The sequence below is a fragment of the Alligator sinensis genome, unplaced genomic scaffold (genome assembly GCF_000455745.1).
Source record: "Alligator sinensis unplaced genomic scaffold, ASM45574v1 scaffold31_1, whole genome shotgun sequence".
In the NCBI taxonomy this organism is placed as follows: domain Eukaryota; kingdom Metazoa; phylum Chordata; order Crocodylia; family Alligatoridae; genus Alligator; species Alligator sinensis.
The window spans coordinates 120,233-139,065 of record NW_005841884.1 but is presented as its reverse complement, the minus strand read 5'-3'; the positions used below and the strand labels follow the sequence as shown (position 1 = coordinate 139,065).

At 43.3% G+C, this 18,833-nt stretch overlaps 1 protein-coding gene across 1 annotated transcript in view; it reads right to left on the bottom strand.

The window, feature by feature from the left end:
* Positions 1–9,511, bottom strand: part of COP1 (COP1, E3 ubiquitin ligase) — a 210,567-nt gene extending 201,056 nt beyond the window's left edge. The window contains exons 1-4 of the mRNA XM_025196730.1: positions 9,443–9,511; positions 5,957–6,016; positions 4,254–4,351; positions 1,474–1,550 (exon numbers count right to left, since the gene is read on the bottom strand). Of these exons, the coding sequence (XP_025052515.1) occupies positions 1,474–1,550; positions 4,254–4,351; positions 5,957–6,000 (219 nt within the window). The 5' untranslated portion in view covers positions 6,001–6,016; positions 9,443–9,511. The remainder of the gene's footprint in view (positions 1–1,473; positions 1,551–4,253; positions 4,352–5,956; positions 6,017–9,442) is intronic.
* Between the last annotated feature and the right edge of the window lie 9,322 nt (positions 9,512–18,833).

The following is an 18,833-nucleotide window of genomic DNA, read 5'->3' as shown; positions in this document are numbered from 1 at the left end:
ATCTTCTTGAAACTTGGCAGGCTTTGTGGCCTCAGCAAGAGCTACCAGCCCTGCAGTTTTGACCCCCCCCACCCCCAATGTTGTAACGCCTAGACATGATAGGAGTTTTGTTTTCAAGAATTTGAGGTGCAGTTCTCCCCAAACCCCTGTACCGATCTTCTTGACACTTGGCAGGCTTCATGCTCTCTGTAGAGTCTACCACCCCTGAAAATTTCATCCAAATCAGACCAAAAACAACAAGTTATAGATATTTTATTGTTTCCCCATTATACCCTATGGCCGGATCTTTGAGGTGGCTCTGAAGCGCTTTGGAAGCTCCAAACCACTTTGGGAAGCCTAACAAGGCCAGCGCTTTGATCCGGACATGCTGCTTCGGACCCCAAACCATCCAAAGCTTCTCTGGCTCTGAAGCCTCGCACAGCCCTACTGCATAAGCCACTTGGGTCTCCCCGAGTTCCCCCAGACACAGAATGTCTCAGCACCACAGACCATAGTGCCTGGCCTACCCTGCAGACTTCAGCCAGCAATGGTGGCAGCAGCAGAAACAGTGCAAACAGTAGTGCCCAGAATGGATTCTGGGGGCTGGAGGTTAACCCTGCTGGGATACATATAGCCACCAATTTGACAGTCCTGCTTTAACCCAGTGTTTCCCAAACAGTGTGCCGTGGCATTTTGGGCTGGAGCCAGGCCCCACACCTGATGCTGCTGTGGGCAGCCAGACAGATGGGGGGGCATGGCTCCAGCCAGTGATTCAAACACCATGCCATCTGCTTCCCGCCGCTCACTACCCCACCCCACCATCCCCGATCTGCAGCGTTCAGCTGCTTGCCACCCAATTCCCCCCTCACACCCCCCACTCTGCTCTGTAGCATTTAGCCATTTTCTTCCCCTCCCCTGCAGGCTGTGGCATTCTGCTGCTCACCACCCCCGCGCCCCCCTGCTCAGCCAGTGTGCCATGGGGTGGGGGAGGTCATGTAAGTGTGCCACGGGGTGAAAAAAGCTGGAAAATGTTGCTTTAACTTAACTTTTATCTAAATGTTACCACTGCAGTCCAGAGGCTTTCTTCAGTCACATTACCAATTACAGTAAATTGCATTCTGGTTTTGTAACATGAATAAAATCTAGAACAATACCAGGTAATTTCACCTGGGAGAAGAGCCATGATTTCAGTGCTCCAAGCAATTCCTTTTTCCTGCTATGGTTGACATGATCCTTATTTCAGTTTGCCTAGAGAACCAGCATCCCCAAGATTTTACAGATTTGTAGGCCCCACTAATCGTCTCAGTCTGACCATAGTTACAATTTCCATTACTGAATGCAAGCACTCTAGAAGTAAGTTTTTTTCCCCCCATTAAGTTCCCAGCCTTCATTCATCACTTCAAGAGTAAAATTTGTCCTAGAGTAAAGCTATGATATGGAACAAATCACCTTCAATTGCTTTAATAAAAACCAAAGTAAAGAGTGGGAACATACGGTGCTACTCACTGAGTGGTCCAATTTAAACCGCTTTTCTTCATACCTTTGCTTCTGTTTAAGGATCAGCTCATTTACTAAAAAGCAGAAAGAAAACAGCATGTGAAACAGAGGGTAGGCTTTTGATTTAAAGTTAATAAAAATGCCTTTTCTTGCCTCAAGTCTTTTACCCACTAGTGGTGAAGAGAAAATTAACATCCTTGAAAAATGAGAAAAAATATTTTACCACATTACTTTAAACACGTTAAAAAAAAAAAGTGTTTTTTCTTTCTTTCTTTCAAGGAGGTACGTGTCATAATATATCTCCCCAAAAACGTAAAGAATCAGCCAGAGCAGGACTTAGCTATTGGTGCAATTCCCAAAGCTGATGTAGCTTATTTTTCTAAATTAGTACAATCCTTTAATTAGACAAATTCTTCTAACTCTGGGACAGAAGGGAAGTCTCTACTCTACGGAAGTCTAGAGTAAATAAAATGGCAAGTAATTCACTATGGCTTGACTGGAGTCAGCAGGCCATACGTCTATAAAAATTACTTTTTCCACTTTCTTTTACCCTGACGTAACCTCTCACTACTCACTCCTAGACTAACTTTTCCCTACATGCACTCCAGTTCTTATGGGTGCCTTTTAACATTGTTTGGGTGCATAAATATTGCTCTAATAAAACACCAGAACAGATCCATCTCACTTTAGTGGCAAAGAGCTGTACCTACATTTCTGACTAGTATTGCAACACAGGAAGTTCATGCATACGAAGAAGCATTCTATTATAGGAGTGCTTTCTAGCACATTCTTTCATCTCAGAAACATGTTCAAGTTGCAACTAGGGAGGTTTAGGTTGGATATTAAGAAAAACTCTCTCACTAGGAGGAACAGGTTATATAGAGAGGTGGTGGAATCTCCATCCTTGCAGGTTTTTAAGACACAGATTGACAAAGCCCTGGCTGGAATGATCTCATTGGAGGTGGCCCTACTTTAAGCAGGGGGAAGACTAAATGAGGTCCCTTCCAGCCCTAATTTTCTATGAAAGACAGCCATAGAGAGATGTTCGGTAGGGCTGTACGAAATTTCACTGGCCGTTGCATTTCAATGCTGTTTCAACTCATTTCAAGGTCGAAACAACAAAATTGAAACGAAATAGCTTCGAAACAAAACAAGTCGAAACGTTTCAAGTTTCGAAGCTCAAACTGGGCTTGCCTGCAGGGAAACAGAAACTAAAGAAAGGAAAGGGAGGGAGAAGGAGTGCTCTCATTATTGACTATGTAGGTAGCCAGTGACTGTCATCCTTTTCTGAGGTCCCTTCCAATCCCAGTGTTCTGGGGGAGGGATAGAAAAGTTGCAAAGAAGGCAACAGTTTGAACTGCCCTGCTTTCTGCCTTGGTGTCAGTTGAGTGAGGGCACATCTTAACACACACACACACACACACACACACACACACACACACAGTGTCATCTGTGTCACGAGTTTTGCTTGTCAGCAACTTGAGGTGCAGTTTCCCCAAAACCCCTGCACCTATCTCCTTGAAACTTGTCAGGGATGTCGTACTCTTACTTGTCCCGACCTATCTCCCTGAAACTTGGCAGGCATCATGCCCTCAGAAGGGGCTACCATTCCTGCAAGTTCCATCCAAATCAGGCCAGAAATGACAAAGTTATAGGCTATTTCAAAATCTCCCATAATGGCCTATGGACAAAACGTTGAAACAGCATCAAAATAGCAAAACCATTTCGATGAAACGAAACGGAACAGCTGTTCCAAATCAAAACAAAATTTGAAACAAAACGCTGTTCCGTCAAAACAGAACAGTGCCGTTTTGCACAGCCCTAATGTTCAGTACTCCCCGAGGCCCTGCTATTGCAACCATTACATATTTTCTACAAAAAAAGTCCAGCAGAGTTTTTCAGGCACACAGCAGTCCATCCACCCAGAATAAATTTGCAGGATCAGAGCCTCATATTACATTTTCCATCCAAATCTAAACACACTTCAGAAATAGGCAGCGTTATGAAAATCTATTTCATTTTCTCTCCTCGAGTGAATTAGTGCTCTCAAATTTTGTGGTTAAGGATATACAGCACCAATATTCTTGGTTCCAATCTTTACAGAGGTAGGTTAGGAACTGTATTTTTAGCATAATTACTTAATGTTTTTTGGACTAGTTGAGGTATTTCCTTTTGAAATACTCCCCAAGAACTGTGACCTTTCATTTGTTTACTGAAGCTAGTAATGTTTCAGCATATAAAATTAAGTTTGCATTATATCTTGACAGTTTATATTCCAATTGACCAGCTTGGATCTACTTTTCTTCCTCCTGCAGGAACTTTTAACACTATCTTTCCTGTTAGGACACTACACAAGGAGAAAGTTAAGACATACAAGCAACATGTTTCTCACTGTGTAGGCAACTGAAGTTTAAACTCTCAAGTAAAAAATAATCGCATGTAACTTGAGTTTGTGTTGATGACTGTGCCTTGGCTTTTAGTTACAAAACAAAGGGTAGGCTATGAAGATTTAGTCCACTGCCCAGTAGGAAACTGCCTTCATTTTGATTTTTTGTAGAATACCAACAGTAATCGGCCAGATCCTCACTAACATTAAGTCACTGAAGCAATGCTTTAATAATTTACAGTGCCATAGTTAATTATAATGGAAAAAACACCTAGCTGATGATGAGCTAACTGGCAGATTTTCTTTTTAACCAGAACATTTCCAACATATATGAGCAAGGTTTTCGTATTTACCACTGCAAATTTCTTATACAAACAAATCTAAGACTCACCTAAAAAGTTGGGATAAAGATGATCTATGTTATCAACAACATAGTTACATTTGGGGCATCTGTTGTTGTCCTCCAAGCTTTGATGAATACATTTATAGCTGTTCAAAGCAATAAGAAAGAAAAACAAAATTAGAGGCCACAAGAGAAAAAGGCTAATTCAAGTGTTGCATAGATAATAGCAGGGAAACAATATTACCACTAGGCAAGGAGCTAGCAGAACATACAGTGCAAAGAAAAGGGAGTGGTACAAAAAAAAAAGTTTCATGATTAACTAGTAAAGCCCTAAAACCTAAAAAAACATTTTCCCTGGTTTGGATAGAGCCAAAAGTCTCGGTTCCAATCTTTCCTGAGACAGGTTATAAGCTGCATTTTGTTGCATAATTATTTAATACATTTGGATAATCAGTTTGGATAGTCTCAGTCACATTTCTGTTTTCTGGGTTAAAGAAGCACTTACATATATCTGATGGACAGCACGTAGCACACAGTAATATCTGAACTTAGTATGAAGCAAATACTTAGTGAGTGACATTACCTTTAAACTAGAAGATTTGGCACCCATAATAATTTTTAATGGTGCAGACACAAAGCACGTTTGATCTCAGCTTTTCCCACCTCCTTCCGGCAGAGCAGATTAATAATAAATCATTTCATAAGGGGCCTGATGTTCCACCGTTAGCAACTCCAGAGACAAACTAATTACACAATGCACCTTACTGTCTAGGGCAAGCATCTGTCTCAGTGACACTAGCACTGGGCAGACAGACATTTTGCATCATAGAACAGTCATTGGAACAATGGAGGGTGATAGTTTGGATGCTGATGCATCACAGACTTGCAACAAGCTACAAGGGGCAAGACGACACTACACAGGACATGCAGTTACAGAAATTAACAGCTACTTTGCCTGGAAACATAACATGCAAGGGAAAAAGATAACTCCAAAAATCCCCCGATCTATTGAATAAGTCTGTTAAACATTTCTAAAAGAGCAGTTTTAACATATGAGGAACTCACAAGAGTTCTTTTTGTTCAAGCTGCCTACAAAATGCATAGCATATGCACATGGGGTATTAAACCTTATGTTTCACCGATCTCTCCCTATTATAGATCAAAAGAAGAACTAATATGGGAAACAGATTATCCCACATCTGTCTACTGCAGGGTTTTTTATACCTTTTTCTGTAATAACTGTGCTGGTGACATCTAGAATAGATGGGAAACTACAGCAGATGAACCTTGGGTCTGATGCATTACAGCAATTTCTAATACCAATTTGCAAAAAACTCCAAGTATTTACAGCCCAAGAGAGAGAAGAAATTGAACAATAGGTAAAACCTCCCTCAGCAAGGAGAATTTTAACAGAAATGTAGCTTAAATAAGAAGCTGGCTGACAACATTTTACATTTAAGTATTGCAAGTCACAGGTACTAAGCAAGTCCTTTATTCCTTTCTACAGTAACTGATATGGGGGGAAATGGGTATTTTTCAAGTAGATTAGCTCTCTGACTACTAAATGTCACTCATTTTAGTCTTAATCTATTCCTTCAGTCATAATTAGAATAGTAGGAGAGGAAAACAAAAACACGAAAAAAATTTAAAAAATTCAGTTCCAAGTGATAATTCAAATCAATTTCTTATCACACTATAATGAATATCCTTAAAAGGATGCCTGATGGATATTTTGCTGAACAAAATCTTACCAGAAGCTGTGTCCACATTTCGTCATGTATGCTTCTTCAATCATATCAAAACAGATGGGGCTAAAAATTAAAAAAAGAAAAGTAAAAGTTAAAGATACGTTTTCACTATAAGAAAAACAAAGGAGGAAAAAACTAATCGTAGCAAAGTTCAAAACAAACATCCAATCGCTGAGAAGAAATATTTCCCATTTGTAAAAAAAAAAAAGGGGGAAAAGATAAATAGCACCTAGGCATTTTAAGATCAAAAGGACAATCAACAGTTCAAAGAATTCTGAAAAGATACTGCAAAATCTCTATGATTTGCTACAATTAGAAAACAGAGAAATATCAGGTTTCAACAGTTGCATCAAAATCCAAATTATGTAATCTTTATCAAAAGCCATTTTAAATTTAAAAAGAACCTCTTAACAATCAGTGTTAAGTCTCAAACTTAAAGAAAAAAAAACCCCTGCTTCTTTACAAATGGCAGAGATCTTTAACAAGGTGTGTAAAGCTGACTCCAAGATTATGGGTAGGGAAAACAAGGAGAATTAGTGTTATTTATTATAGTGGAGGAAAACCTGTTTCTCCAAAATCCAAGACATCCAGAAGGTGTCAGAAACAACCGTAGCTGAGAGACTAGGAAGAGGGTAATAGAAATAAGATTGGGAGTCATCAGAACAGAGGTGGTAACAACCCCATGAGAATAGGAACAAATAAGGTGTGCAAGAAGAATGAAGAAAAATGGAATTTTGTAGGAAACTAGGAGACAGCAGAAACTGACTGAAGTCACTATTAACTTGAATGAAAAAACAGTACAAGAGGTAAAGTAATCAGCACTAGTCAAGCATGAGGTGATGCAAAAACCCAAGAGGAGGAGAAATTAAAGAGAGTTCTTGGGGTTCAGAGCAGAGGAAAGAATAATGGAGATGTTGTCAGAAAGGTCATCAGTGAACTTAGCAAGTGCACAGTCTCATCCCAGGCATAGAAACAGATTGCAAAGTATCAAGCAAACAAACAGTTGAAGGTGAGAAACTAAAAAAAGATGTGTACTAAAGATGGTACTCATCAGGAACTTGAACATAAAAGGTAGTAAGATCAAGAGGACTTGATGTCCCAGGAAGGTCCAATTCCACACCTATGTAAGCAAGTGGATGGCAAGACAAGGAAAGCCTTAGCCTTTGAAGATAAGGGAGACCACAACTTGTTTGAAAGCAGTGAAAGAAGTCAGACCAAAGAAGATGAGAGTGAAAGGAGCACCTGCTATGGATGTACCAATAAAAGATTGTTTTGGCCGATACTGATGGTTAATTATTAACTAGCCATAAAAATCAGCCAATACCAATCCAATAGCCAATATGCAGCCTGGCAGCTTGGAGAACAGCATCTGGTGGGTAAGTCTGTGGAGGTAGGGACATGGCAGGGGGACAGATTGAGGCCCCCACAGTGAGGGAAGGCTGGGACAGGGGCAGGTGCTGCCCAGCCGGGGTGTAGCGGGGCATAGGACAGAGCTACCAGCGGCTCATCCAGGAAGTATGAGGAATGGGCGGCTCAGCACCACTGCATGCACTCCGGGGAGGGCATGTGCCCCATCAGATTAATGCGCAGGGTGAGGGCGGGCTGCCCACTGCGGTCTCGGAGCCAGGGGCTGTGCTGGCCTCTTCCCAGCAGGGGGGCTGGGCTGCGCTCCAGGCAGGGAGTGGCAGCGGTGGGAAGGGAATTACAGGGAATTTTGGGGTGGCCATAGTCTTCCGTAACTCCTCTCCCAGTGCCACCATCACCCACTCCACCCCTGCTGGGAACAAGCCAGCACAGCCCCTGCCCCCAAGCCCACAGCAGGCAGCTCACCATCACCCCATGCACAAATCCGGGGGCCACATGTCCCCCATGCTTCCCCTAGGGGTGCACACAGTGGTGGGGAGCCGTCTCCCTCCCTGCCCCAAGATGAGCCACCCACAGCCCTGTCCCATGGCCCACCCTGCCCCAGCTGGGAAGGACCTGTCCCTGCACCTGCCCCACTCCCTCTCTTACCATTGGGGCCTCAATCTGCACCCTCTCCCCAAGCTCCTCCTCCCCAGACTTACCAGCCAGATGCTGCTATCCAAGCTGCCAGGCTGCATGCGTGGTGCAGCTGCGCACTTGAACATGGCATTTATCAGTGACACTAGCCAACTGCCCATCAAGAATGACAGGGGGCAGTGGGGCTGGGACAGAGTGCTGCCACTTAACGCCCTATGCTGCTGCTCTTCTGCCTCTTGCAGGAAGCGGGGTGGGGGAAGCCAAGGCCAACAGCTCCCCCACCCCCATTCTGTCCAGTCCTTGGCACAGCTTAGGAATCATGGTGGCCCTCCCCCATGCTTGGAGAACTCTGAATGGCTGTTTGAATGACAGGGGGGCAGCTGGTGAGGACAGAGGCCTGCGTCCCACAACCACACTTCCAGCCGCAGCTGGAGCCAGAGCCATTCCCCCTCTCCCCCACCAACCCCGGCCCCTTCGGGCCATAACCACCTAAGCCTTCGCTGTCTTTCAACCAAAAAATTAATTATGTGATAGCATGCACCCACACACACCTGGCTGTCTAATAAAGTGCATTACATAGCAAAAATACAACAAATCTATATCCAACACGAGTCAACGGCATAGAATTCCAAGGGTAAATTACACTAATGTACCTCAACACATTTTCACAAAAAGTACGCCTCAATAGAAAATAAAATATACTAATCTCCAACCAGAGACCTTTAAACTGGAATTTTCTTTCTTCAGAATAATCCTTTTTCCAATGAAGCAAGTTTTTTGCAAGATATATATACATATACATACATACATACACACACACACAAGACGTATACATGTACCATATGATGGTGACAGGTATTTGATGGGAAAAAAAAAGAAAGATACTGGCCTTAGGGTGAAATGGACAGGACACGACAGAATAGACTATGTGAAAGAAACAAGAATGTTACCAATCTTATTTCAACTCCATCTTTCCCTTTTGCACAGACATGACTGATCATTTCCAACATGTTCTTCCACCTAACCACCATTCTCTCAAGAAGAGGCAAAACTTTTCTCTTGGCCTTATCTGCACATTTTGAAGTAGAAGAGTTAGCCAAATCAATACCAAACTCCATCAACCCATTGTTCCTCAGTTCCATCAAGGAAGTACAGGCAGTCCTCGACTTGCAACGTTTCAAGTTACAACGTTTCACACTTGCAATATTTATAAATTGACGCCCTGTTTTACAACGCTGAATCCAACACCATGCCAGCAAACAAGTTCGCTGCCTCACCCATCTCCCTGGAAAACATCTGTCCAAACTTCCTTGGACACTTTCTTTAAGAAAACAGACAAGACTCCCAAAAAACCTGCAGCCAAGGCTTCTGAGAAAAACTCCAGCCAAGAACCCTTCAAAAAGTCCAAAATCACCTCAAAGAAATCCTTCCAAATCAATATGATTGCTCTTTACAATATAAATGCATTAATGTAGCTATATTACTCACCTATAATTGACCAAGTACAAAATTCTGAGTTATTTTTGGTGAAAATAGGGTATCGGGCCTTGGTTCAGGAACCAATCCTCCATTTATAACATTGTGTCCTACGGGAAAATCAGTTCTGGGTTACAACGTTTCGACTTAAGATGCAGTTTTCAGGAACCAATTGTGTTCTAAGTCCGAGGACTGCCTGTGGAAACAACATCTCACTTATCTGCACTCATAACAGGACAGGCATCACAGCAGAAGATAAATGAAATATGGAATAAAAATCAACATTATGCCTACATATTCAGCTTCACATTCATACAGTGAACATTATTTGAGGGCCATGACATTTTAAAATATAATGTCATGCATATTGTTTTTCCATTTCGATTAGCATTCAACTTCAATTTGAAACCATCGTCTCCCAGCTAAGTCATTTAAGTTCCAGGCATTTTTATACTAGAATGAAACCAACAAGTACAGTTTAGGAGGAAAAAGGGGAAATATTCTTAACTGCAAATTAAATAATCCATACAAATAATATTAAATCAAAATGTTGTGGCAATTTGAGGATCCCAGATTGGTTGCTACACATTGATTAAAAACTGGCTTCCACTTGTCTACTTCCTTCCTACTGCCATATGACTTAAAACGATATCAAGAGACTGTCATTGAAATGTCTAAAAGGGACATTCCAAAAACATATTTAAAAGCCATTTCTTCCACAAGACTGAACAGCTTATTTCAAACATTCTCCTGGTTTCTAGAGTTTAGGATGCACAGTATGTCAACTGGGACACAATGCTCTTTGGTCTGTCTCATGACACTGCAGAGTTGAACCAACTCAGGTTGAGTTTCTTCTAACATGCTGACTAGCCAGACCACATTGATCTTACAGTCATTCTTCTTCATACTGGTGCGACTGGGCAGTGGCAGAGCCAAAATAGTTAAGAAAAAAAAACAAGTCAGACCCTGCAAACACATGCACTAGATGCCAGGGTCATCCTTAAAGAAGCCTGAAGTTTCCATTACAAAGAAGAGCGATTCCCAGCAGTATTTACTGTTTTACAAGTTCTAACAAAATGAATGCCTTCTCATACTTATATTGTATATAGCCTGTAGTGATTGTGATAAGTGGTTAGGCACCCGCTTGTTATTAAAGCCAAGTCCTGACTGGTACCAAATTATTCCGCCAATTGACCTTATAAGGAGAAGCTGGCCTTCCCAACTTAATGACTTCAATGGGGCCAAAAGAATCACAGAGGCAAGGGGACAAAAAGCTTAAAAACTTCCATGCCCACAAAATCATTCATTTTATACAATATCCAAAACCATATATAAATTATAAAAAGTAGGTTTGGAAAGTGCTGCTCCCTCAAATGTCAAGTTACCCAGGTGTTCAACTGCATAAGCAATAAAAGAGTTACTTGACAAAGCGTTTAGGGAAACGTGTTACCCCAAGAGATTCCTAGCAACAAAAATTGTCTCTATTTTCAACTAGTTATAAAAGTATTATAAAAGTACTCTGACAGACATCTTGTAAATATCCAAGAGATTTACAGGTCAAAAAAATAAGACAATCATGCATAGAGAGGAATGAACAGCTAGAGAAAATCCAAACTGGGAGGAAAATGCTCTGTTACAACATAAATTTTGCTCACAGGGAAGGGGAAAGCAATCATCCGGGGGTGGGAAGTGATGTCTGATCAACAAAAGTGACAAATTTCATATAGAACTGTTACAGAAAGCATACACAATTCTGAAACAGGCAGTCTTAACATTGAGATGTGGAAAATTATGGTCAGGTGCTTCCTTGGGGAGAAGGGATGAGGGAGATCGCACAAGAGATAAAGGACAGTTGCAAGAGAGAGTTGAGAAATCTTCTGGCTTGCCTGCATGGGGAAAGCTATTATTCTACCATAGTTATGTTTTGTGTAGACGAGGCCTCATTCCCTAACTTCTTGCCTTAAACACTGATCAAAGAATCATAGAAAAATAGGGTTAGAAGAGATCTCAGCAAATCATTGAATTCAACCCTCTGCTCAAGGATCACCCCTGACCAAACCCACTCATTCAAGTGTTTCAACTCACAAAAGAGGATTTAACTTGAAAAGGCAACTCCTCATTGGCTGCAGATTTAGTATTACAAAAAGGATGTCTGTCTGACAAAAGAAGTCTTTTGGACTATTAAAGAGGCCTTTAATGAATATTCTACTCCTTTCTGGCTGAGATTTTTCAAAGCAAATCTCCCTTGTGCACTCATTCCAATGGAACATGCATCTTAAAATTTTCAAAGTTGTCTAAGGCCTCTGCCATATACTACACAATTAACTGGTTAACCACACAATGAATTTAGACTGACCACACGTGCAAAATAAGACCAGCCACAAATACAAAGTAATTATCACACAATTAACTTATTAATCACGCAAGAAATTTAGACTAGCCAAACATGCAAAGTAATTATCAAAAGATAAAGATAACAGTCCAGCTATAAAGAGTCAACCAGCTATAAAGTTAGTGCTTAAAAATATGGAACAACTCTTTAGCTGGTTTCTATCCAGTTTTAATTTGAATATGTAGTAAGGCCCCAAAGGTGCCTGTAGACGCATGGGACATCTGCTCCAATAACCTGTAATTACAGTGAATTGGAGCAGGCTCTATCAATTGATTAATTAGAACACTCCAGCAGCCTCAGCACCTCATGTATTCAGCCTCTCTGTGTTTCAAAATGGCAACAAAGGCCCTTTAACTAAAGCTCATTCAACAAGCTTTCATTAAAGAGCCCCCACCACCATTTTGATGCACGGGATGCTGAATACATGAGACCCTGTGGGTGCTTTAGTTAGAATGGGTCCTGAGAACAGCTTAAATTAAAGCCATGCCCCCACCACCACTGGACGATATTTAAAGATGCCCTAAGATGCAATGTAAAACACTGTAAGATTAGTTCCATCTATCACAGTGATATTTGAACACCTTATGAATTGTGTGTGTCCTACATGAACAGGTGCAAAATCCATTCTTCTGCTGCTTCTCCTATATGACAGTAAAATCTACTTGTCACAGGCGGGGTCCTCCAGGAGGGCTGTGATCTCCTTAAGGCCCCTTCCTCCGTGCCAAGTTGGCCCAAGGGCACCCTCTGATTCTCGCCCACCACGTCTTTGCTGTTCCAATATATTAGGGAGGCTGCCTTACGTCTTCTTGGACACGGTTACTTCTGGCCCCATGACCTCCCGGCCTCTTCGTGGGTCTCTCTCTACAATGGGTGCTTCGAGGGCACCCTAGCCTTAGGGGCTATGCATGGCTCCAACCACCCCTTATACCACGCCCCAAGCCTTGCAGCTGGAATAGATGTTGTTTGGTCTCTCTGTCTACACTCACGCCCATCTCTCGGGCCTTCTCGGTACCGCCGCCCATCTCTCGGGCCTTCTCGGTACTCTCTGTGCCCACTCTGGGCCCTCTCAAGAATGCCGCCCCTCTCCTGGGGATCTCCGTGGCCACACTGGGCCTTCTCAGTCAAATCGCCCACTCCTAGAGCTCTTCGTGCCCCCTTCTCTGGGGCTTTGCGCAGTGCTACCCCCTTCTCTGGGGCTGGCCACGCCCACACTAGGGCTTCTCCATAGTGCCCCCTCTCTGGGGCTCACCACGCCCACACTAGGGCTTCTCAACCGCCCCTCTCTGGGGCTGGGGTCTATGCACCCCATACGCCGCGCCCTTACTAGGGCTGGGGCCCCCACGCTGCTGTGGGTCCCCTATGCGGCCTCCTCCAACCCCTAATAGCCTCACCCAAACCACTGGTGCAATAAATAACAACAAAGCAAAACACAAGCCTCTTGGCTACAACTTAAACATAAGCCACCCGGCTAAAACCACGTTGCCCAGACATCTTAGAGCTGCCATCCTTTACCCTGCTTGAGTAGTACCTGCGGTTCTCGCATCTTAGCTCCAGGAGCTCCTCTCTGTCTGGCTGCTGGCAGGGAACCCTGGCCTCAGCTCCTGGGCTTTATAAGAGCCAGGCCTTGCCCCTTACAGCCAGCTGACCGCTGGCAGGTGTGGGTCATTTGCTGCCTCCAGTTGCCCTGGCAACCCACAGGTGGGCTACTTATTCCCTGCTAGGGCTCTTTCCCCGGCAGTTTCCCCTCTCTAGGAACAGGGCACCTCAGTGCTCTGCAACACTACTATAAAAATTCTCTTTTCTTGCCCTACTATTCTTTTCTGACTCATTCTAAGAGCAGTGCGTTTCCCTAAAAAAATAGTGCAGGCAATTGCCTTAACAGGAAAGACATGCAACACACTGGAGCCTTAAACTATATCCTAGACATAGCTGGATTCAGGTACACTGATAATCTCAAATATGCCAGACAGAAGTTCCAGTGCAGAAACAGATTATGGGACTTGAGCAACCTGTGTGTGTCAGTAGATGGGCTGTTGTGTTTTATACCACAAAGTTAGAAGTTGCAGATGGATTAATTCCAACAAATAAAACACCAGGCAAACTGAGCTTCAAGGTCACAAATGCATGAATTATTGTCCGTGTCTAATGCATCTTTAACGCATATTAACACCTCTAGGTAGAGCTTACATTTTCATATCCCTTTAAGAAATCCAGCATTCTGCAGTCCTGACTTTCTAATTGGAGGGAGACTAAACTCAGAAAATAGAGCTTCCAACATTTCTGTTTGTAAACAGAAGACAGTGAATCTACCACCAGCAGTAATGCCTTGCTGTCTGCCTTCTAAAAAAGCACTACTATGAAACACGAGTCTTGAAAAAGGGCAACACCCTATGCTCAAGAAGAGGAAGAGATTTTGTCCAGGAAGCAAACACAAGTGCTGCCTTACTTGACCATTTGTCCAACTTCCTGTTGGGGAGGGCTGATGTAGGGCCTGGAGAGCAGCAGTGAAAAACTCTGTAGGATCAGGAAAGATCCTCTGATGAGAACCTTCCTTTTCTGAGAGAAGAAAGAGATTCTTCCTCACAGATAAGCTAGTATCCTGCACACAAATATCTCAACTTTGGAAAGTACTCTAGATTGCATGCATTTGAGAGTTCTTGGTTGCCAGACCACCAATGCAGGCCAAAATTTTTGCACTGAAGCACAACTTTTCTGCTGCTGAGCAAGCATTTTCCAAGTGATGCACAGAAGCTATGGGCATACACACCACTTAAACGTATTACCAGATTTAAACACTATTTCTTCATCCACACTGGTATACCTTACTCATCCAAACTTATGTGATTTCCCAGCCTCCACCTGGTATATGTGGAACTTGTCAGAGTCCCTACAAACGTGCCCTAGCAACATTTCATAGTCCAAGGGTCAAGGAACACCAAACACTTTCTGTAGCAGAGCAGACAGTGTTCTGGAAGATTTAATTTAGGTAGGAAATTTTTGTTTCTCAGACTAAGTGTGTAATGCAACCAAATTGAAAGCTAGGGCTCTGACACCCACACATGTATCTTTTCAGACCAGGTATGAAACTCCAAAAATCTCCCAATTTAGTGGTCCCACACAAAATAGAGGTCAGTTAGTGACAAAACCAAGGTAACATCGAGGCTGCAATAATTTAAAACAAATAAAATAAAAATAACCATTGTATGTTAAAGCAAGCAAGAATAAGCCTAGAAACCTAGACAAGTTCAAGTAATCACTGTCTGCCCTTCAAGTTGCTAACCAGCCTTTAGAAATCCCCAATATGGTTTCTTTATAAATACCATAGAATAGCAAAAGAAAGTTTTTTGCACAGATTGTTGAATTTTTCCTTTCACTCTGCTCAGCCTGCGGCCTTCCTCGCTGCATTCTTCAAAGAGAGAATGTGGCTAATTATGCGTGTTCTAGAAGTGAACTTGAGACTCAACCAAGAAAAATGTAAACTAAAGTTGGCTTAAAGTCTTTTGAAAAAGACATTTTAAATATTTAGCTAAACCATTTAAGAAATGCACATTACAAGCCATCAACCACATGAATTTACTGTTGTATCCTTGACATTCCTCCCCTCTAATCTCTTCTCTCCTTCTTCATTTAGCTTTGTATGATATACAGCCTGATGTAGGGTTAGGCTGCAGTAATTCAGAAGAGGACCCAGAGGTTATAGTAGACTGAAAGCTGAATAAATCGATAGCATAATATCACAGCAAAAATCCCAAACATTAACAGCAATATCAACATGAGGCCCTCCATTATTTCCAAGTGACATCCATCACTGTGCAATTTGCACAATGCAAATTGTTGGTGCCCCTCACTCCCCACTCGCAACCCCCCAGCCCTGCTGGTATCCCTCACTCCAGACCCGCAGCCCCCTACCCCACCCCCAGCTGCCCCCATCCCGCCTGGGCCAGAGTATGGCAGCTGTGACGGCTCATACAGGCAGCAACAGAGCAGATCCAGCCCTGGCACACACTGTAGGGAAGAAGAGGATAGGCCTGTGGTAACCCCCCCACACTCCTACCACCCCTCTGGGCAGGGGCTCCCACGCCACACCAGGTGGCCTGGTCACAGCTCATCCCCTTCCCCCTGCCTGGCAGCGTATCCTGGCCACCCTGCCCAACTGACCAAATCTCCTTAAGTCTCATGGTATCTTTTAGTATTTATAAAGGGTAGGGAGGCAGTACACCTGGATTCTAGTCCAACCCTAACTCTGCCCTATCATACTTGACAAAGTACTCCAACTCTTTATCTGCTTCTCTTAAGTTACAAGCTCACTCACTCACTCGCTTCAGTTTTTCATTCATACAATGGGGAAAAAGAAAAACAAACAAACAAACAAACAAACAAACAAACAAACAAACAAACAAACAAACAAACAAACAAACAAACAAACAAACAAACAAACAAACAAACAAACAAACATCACACTTCCTTTTTCAGACTCTTTGCCAGTCTTTTCTAGGAAGGTAGCAAAAAAGCACCTGATCCAAGAAGCTTACAATGTGTATGTTACAGTAACTTCTAAAGATCCTAATAAATTACTACAAGTAACCATATAACCTACAACTCAAAAGCCAGTACCCAAGCAGGACAGTCTTGTAAGAAATCTTATCAAAAAACCTAACACACCACCAGTCATGGCATTCAGTGAAGAACCTGGTCTTCAATTAATATAGCATCAATATCCCCACAATCAGTACTACACAAGGCCCCTTCTTTTGCAGCTACATTTTATTGTTAGATCTTAACAAAAGGTCTGGCGCTTCAAGCATCAACCTCTCTTGAAAGTAGCAGCCCCTAAGCTAGCGGCCTTGGCTCAGGAAACAGCTTGTGGTATTAAACAACAAGAAGTTAACTCATTATTTGGGGAAACATTGAAAAGACAGCATCAAACATCTAAACAATTCCAAGTACATGGTCAACTCATCACTGTTCACATTTCCTACTTATCTTTCAGTAGCTGGTTTGACATAAGTGAAATTATCATTTATGGTTAACCATTTCTTCCCAGCACTGGGCAGCAATTCATGCCCATTCTGTTAGATCCATCAGCCACCTTCAACACCAGTAACTCAACTTCAGAGTCCCAGAGGAAACCCCTTCATGAGTTCACCATCTCTTAGGACCACTCAGAAAGAAGGTTAAGAGGTTTTACTCTTTCTCCATAAAGGCCATCTCCTATATGCAGTCCCGTTCAATACTTAAAAAGATTTGGAAAGCTAGGCATATAAGTTTGCAACATTAGTGTTAAAAAGATAATACTCAAGATCTCATTTTGTTAAGTGCAAATGCTATAGTCTCAGAGTTGTCTCTCCATGCTGTCAATGAGGGAGATACCCGTGAGTGATATGACTTTGACTCAACGTAGATAAGATGAAAGCTACTGATGGGTAGGGTGAAGAATATAGGGAACAGACAACAGCTGCAAAAGCACTCTCTGGTAGATGTGTAAAACTGAACTTTAACAATGCTGTACATTTTCTAGCTGTCAGAAGCCCTTAGGAAACAGCTACCCAATCTAATTTCCCCATTTAAAGCTGCTATAAACATTCTTCCCACATGTGGGTCTCACCATAGTGGTCCCTGCTATTTTAATTTCAGGCTGGTTTACTGAAGCACGTTATACTTGAGGATACCCCTGAAGGCCACTTTTTAAAGTTTTTGCTACATGGAATACAACCATTTGTCGCTACTGGGACCAGACACTGAGAATACCTACTTGATGCAAGGCAGTGCTGTGCAGATGTGTGACCTAGCAGAGATGCAGGGTCTATCAGACTGGGTACAGCGTCATGTAAATAAGGTGACACTGCTTCTGGTTCCAGAACTAGCTTGTGTACAATGCTGCCTCATGTTGTACAGACGCCTTTGCTATTAGCATTTACAGCCAACTCTGTGTTCTATACTGGCCATCTCCTTGCTTTTAACCAGAAAACTGGACTGGAGCCAATCTAAAAATGCCCCACAACTCTGCTATTTTAGGGCCTATGTATACAATATTAGCCAGTTAAGATGGCTAAACACACCAGGGACAGCCATTTAAAACTAAACAAATGGCACTAACCACTTGCCAAATCCCATTAGTTTCAATACTAAAGACACTACTTTAACATGCCAACAAATTCAGGTAAGAACAGCTCTTTGAACCTCTTCAAGACCCCTTCCTTACCTTAACCCCTTAGGCCTGAAACTGGCAGGACCTAGTCAGGCTCACAACTGCTGGAAGTGCCCAGTTGACAGCCACTGACAAGGGCTGGTAGCATTAACCTAGTGGAGGGGTTGTCGGGGTACTTGAGAAGGCCCTAGAGGGTATGGGCGGGCGGGCAGGCAGGCAGGGAGGGATGGAGCACCACCACCATGCACCGCCCCTCGCTGCCGCCGCCCGCCCAACTGGATGCAGGGGGTGGGGGAAGCTCGCACATGGCGGGTGCTGCTGCTCTGCGTTCGGCTGCACACCCCCAGCTCCGCGTCCAGCTGCCAGGGGTCTGCTGATCCAAAGAGGTTGAAAACCCCTGACCTAGTGGTTCTCAACCTTTTTAGGCTCCAGGCACCCATGGGCAGACTCGAGGCCTCCCTTGGAAAACACGATGTCTTCGTTTTCGCTTTTTTTTTTTTCCTACCACAGAAAAGCAACAGAGCAGGCTTCCTGCTGCAAAGCCCTCAGAAAGAGAACAACTCCTGGCTTCCCGTGTGAAACCTCGCGATTCACGCCTGTGTCCCCCACAGGGCACCCTACAAAGGGTCTTGGTTGAGAATCGCCCAACAGATGATTTCCTTGCCGCCACGCACGCTCGCTACACGCTGCACTTCGCCATGACGATGGCGAAGTGCAGCTGCCTGGCAGAGAAGAGCAAAGCACTCGGGTTGGCAGCAAAGAAGCAGGCAAGGGCCCAGGCAAGAGTCAGCAGCTCCGGGCCATGACCTCAGGACCCCACGGCGACGACTGCCACCCCTGAAAGCCGCGGGGGCCGGGCCCCG